Source organism: Octopus bimaculoides, chromosome 12, assembly GCF_001194135.2.
Source record: "Octopus bimaculoides isolate UCB-OBI-ISO-001 chromosome 12, ASM119413v2, whole genome shotgun sequence".
Lineage (NCBI taxonomy): Eukaryota > Metazoa > Mollusca > Cephalopoda > Octopoda > Octopodidae > Octopus > Octopus bimaculoides.
This window is the reverse complement of record NC_068992.1, coordinates 64,155,851-64,159,963: the sequence shown is the minus strand read 5'-3', so window position 1 is coordinate 64,159,963 and position 4,113 is coordinate 64,155,851. Positions and strand designations below refer to the sequence as shown.

Here is a 4,113-nt window from a genome sequence, read left to right as displayed (position 1 = left end):
ATATATATATATATATAGTGATATCAAGAATATTTCATTTATGAATATACATAGAGACCTCATCTCCTCACCAGAGTATGCCCGACTCTATCTCCAAGAAATACACCGCAAATATCACTGTCGGATTGAATGGTACTGCTCAGGTGTCGAAACCATAAGGATATCCATTTGGCAGCTGAAGATGAGACATATAGACGTATGCGCTCGATATGCTTGTTTGTGTGAGTGTGTGTGCGCGTTCTGCTGTTGTTGATTGTGAACATTCTATATTTTATGTTTCCGTGGTTTTAAATTGTCTTTCATTGAAATTATACATGCTGAGGCAGTTATGAAAGGCTAACAAGACAAAATGTTCAGGAAAACAGACGAAAGGGTCTTGTTTCATCAGAACAATGTTCCAGCACATAAGTCCTACATTTCAATGGCTGCTGTGCGTAACTGTGGCTGTCAACTGGTTGATCACTCACCTTATTTCCTGATTTGGTTCCATCTGACTACCAACTGTTCCCCAACATGAAAAAAACCCCCCAAAAAACAGGCCGGGAAGTAGTATCGCAATGATGACGATGCCATGTCCGTTATTAATGACTTTTTTGAGCAACAGGTTGAAAGCTTCTTCACCAATGGGATCCAAGCACTATAACACCGATGGAAGAAGTGTGTGTGGACTGCAAGGGGGACTATATAGATTACAGAACAATAAATCTCATTTGGTCACACCGACCCTCGTAGTTCATGTACTGTTTCTGGAGTTCTTTGTTTCTCAGTTTATGGCGTTTTTGTTGCATACATTATTCTATATATTTATCTTACATGATTGTCCTTTTTGACATTCAAATTCTGGTAAGTTTGTAGCTTATGGTGGTTCTGTTGAGGTATACATGAAAACAAAAAAACAAAAAAAAGACTCCCGCCTCATGAAATACTCGCCTTTGGCTCTTGAGAGTCGCGTCAGCCACTGGCTTGCTTTTCCTCTTTAAACCCTGGTGGAAATCTAAATTGTCCCCCAGAAAGATTAAAGCCGATCACGAGCAAATAATACAAATTATAGAAGGAAAAAAACTATTACAAATACTTATTAATGCCTTTAAGGCGGTGAGCCGGTAGAGTCGTTAGTACGCCAGGCAAGATGCTTAGCGGCACTTCGTTCATCTTGACGTTCTGAGTTCAAATACCGCCGACGTCAATTTGCCTTTCATCCTTTTGAAGTCGATAAAATAAGTGCCAGTTGAGCACTGAGGTCAATATAATCGACTTTCCTCCGCCCCCGAAATTGCTGGTCTTGTGCCAAAAATATGAAATTTTCTATATTCATTTCTCCAACTTAAATGACGTATGCCCAAAGCAACAAAAACAATTGGTGGTTAGAGCCGTAATGTGTGTAAACGTTTTAAAAACTAATAATGAAAAACTACTAAACTGGTTGATGTTTCAGAAAGATGTTGACACAAATGACTCCTTTTTTGTAGGAAAATCTTTATTTTGTAAACTGTATCTGATTAAAAAGCTTTTACTTTACAAAAATGTCGACAAATTTTTGCTCACTAAAAGGCAAACGAAAACCCATTCTTGTTTGTTTATTCAAGTTGATCTTTAATGGATCAGTGTATGAGTGTGTACATGTGTGTGTATGTGCGTGTGTAGGTGGGTGCATTTGTGCGCGCGCGCGCGCGTGTGTATGTGTGAGTGCTTACGTGCCAGTGTGTGTGTTTGTATGTGTATGTGCGTATGTGTGGTTGCATGTTTGGGTATGTGTGTGCGTGTTCGTACTTGTGCATGTCTGTGTGTATGTATACCTGAGTTTATGTATGTATGTGTCCGTGCTTGTATGTGCATGTGTATGCGTGTATGTTTGTGTGTGTGTGTTTGTGTGTGTGTGTGTGTGTGTGTGTTCGTACTTACGTGTGTCTGTGCATATGCGTGCGTGCGTATGTGTATGTATGTGCGGCGGGGAGCAGCTAGTAAATGGAAAGTGATGTGTGAGAAGAAGGTAACAAAAAATAAAGTACAACAAAAAGCCAGGAAACAAAGACGTAGTCAAGAGTCTTAATTGATATATGTGTGAATTGAAAGAGTTCGTTCGTTGATCCACTCTGCCTGAAAATGCCGGGCTATCAACGACAAAAGTGGAGAAAAGTTTATATCAAAGGGTTATTGATTATCTGACGCTCAAAAATAAACCTGAAGCCTTTCGGTGTGAATATGTGTATGTATATGATTATAATAACCGATAACATGTAATCGATAAAGACAACAAGAACACCGATATCTAAAATAACATCTACAAAACGAGCCAATATGAAAGCCGTGGGCAAACTGCGGTCCGCGGGACTTTCCGAATGGCACGCTCAACGAAAAATTATGTTGAATTGTTTTAGTAGTGTGGCCTGCCCTATGCTGAATCATGTCTCATATGGTCCGCTTCTCGAACGGAGTTGCCCGAGCCTGTTCTACACAGTCGTTCGACCTGTCAGAAATGGCAACCAAATCTCCCTCAAATTATATTCCATAATCAGATGACAGCACATTAAATAAAAGTTTCAAATTCTGGCACAGAGCTGGCAATTTTAGGAGAAAGTGGGTAAATTGATTGCATCAACTTCAATGCTTAACTGGTGTTTATCTTATTGACCTCGTTGGGATGAAAATCAAAGCCGACCTCAGCAGAATTAAGAGCACATTAAATAATTGCTGCAAATTTTAGCACATGGCCAGCAACTTTCAGTGAGTGGGGGTCGATTAGATCGACCGCAGTGATTCATTGGTACTTTATTTCATCAACCCTGAAAGGATGAAAGGCAAAGTTGACCTACCATAGGTTTCTGGAGAGAAAAAAAGAGACGAGTTGGTTCATAGCTACAATGCTTGTTATATTTGGGAGGAGTTTGTGAATGGTTATCACTTCTTCGTGGGAAAGGAAAAGCGCATCCCACTTAATTCTTTGCCCTCTGTTTATCCCATGAAGTGTGATATCTATTTCGAAACTCCAGTCGTATGATGACTCTCATAGGGAATGACCAAGGGTTAAACGGGATAACTGACAGCTTGTGTTCTCTTACAACAACGATGATCATAATGGTTTCAAATGTTGGCAGGGAAGGAGTACTTGACTGGTACTTTATTTTATCGACACCGAAAAGAAGAAAAGCCAAGACGACCTCGATGGCATTGGAACTCAGAACGTAAAGAGTCAGGAGAAATGCCACAATACATTTTATCCGACATGTTAACGGTTCTACCAGCTCGCCGCCTTCCGTGGTGCTAATGATGGTGATGTTTCTCGCAGAGGCATAGGGCTTGAAATTTTAGTTGGAAGAGGTTAGTCGATTAAATCAAGCCCAGTACTTGACTGGTACTTTCGACCCCGGAGCAACAAAGGGCAAAGTTGACCTCGGCTGGACTTGAACTCAGAAAGGAGGAAACCGTAACTAAATCCCACAAGTTATTTCATCCGACGCTTTAACAATTCAACCAATATAATGATAATTATCTTTTCTTTTATATTTTCTTTCTTTTTTTTCTTTGTACTTTTTAGTAAATATTTTAATAATACGTATCGAACAATCAAATCGAAGATGTCTACTGATTTATAGCAAGTTTTTACCAACGTATATATTAGATATTTGAGGCCAGAAATCGCTATATCGCTTTAAGTGTCTATAGGAAAAACAAATGAATAAAGGAAATAAGCGGTTTCATCTACCATTAAAAGAAGAAAAAGAGGAAATACAAAAACATAAGAAAAAATGTATTCTACAATACATCGTCGAGTTAGAAACTAGAGATAGACACGATTAAACACAAAAGACAGAACGTAAATATAAATGCGGTATTAAGTGTTGCTGGTTATTTATTTAAAAGATAAGTGACCATTCCTTCATAGACTAGCTAAATAGAACACTCCTGCATAACAACAACAACAACAACAATAACAAAGATAATAAATGCAAGTATAAAAGGAAAAGGGTAGGTGGTACAATCTTGAAACAAGATGTACCGATTGATCGATATAATATCGAGATGTTTTAGCAATCTGACAGCAACCCCATTATACCACGTCCTCTCTCTCTCTCTCTCTCTCTCTCTCTCTCTCTCTCTCTCTCTCTCTCTCTC

General features: G+C 39.0%; 1 protein-coding gene across 1 annotated transcript in view; it reads right to left on the bottom strand.

The window, feature by feature from the left end:
• Window positions 1–856: 856 nt before the first annotated feature.
• The window catches only part of LOC106881023 (endoglucanase E-4), a 23,930-nt gene continuing 20,673 nt past the window's right edge, over window positions 857–4,113 (bottom strand). Inside the window, exons 10-11 of the mRNA XM_052972060.1 lie at window positions 1,960–1,998; window positions 857–867 (exon numbers count right to left, since the gene is read on the bottom strand). Of these exons, the coding sequence (XP_052828020.1) occupies window positions 857–867; window positions 1,960–1,998 (50 nt within the window). The remainder of the gene's footprint in view (window positions 868–1,959; window positions 1,999–4,113) is intronic.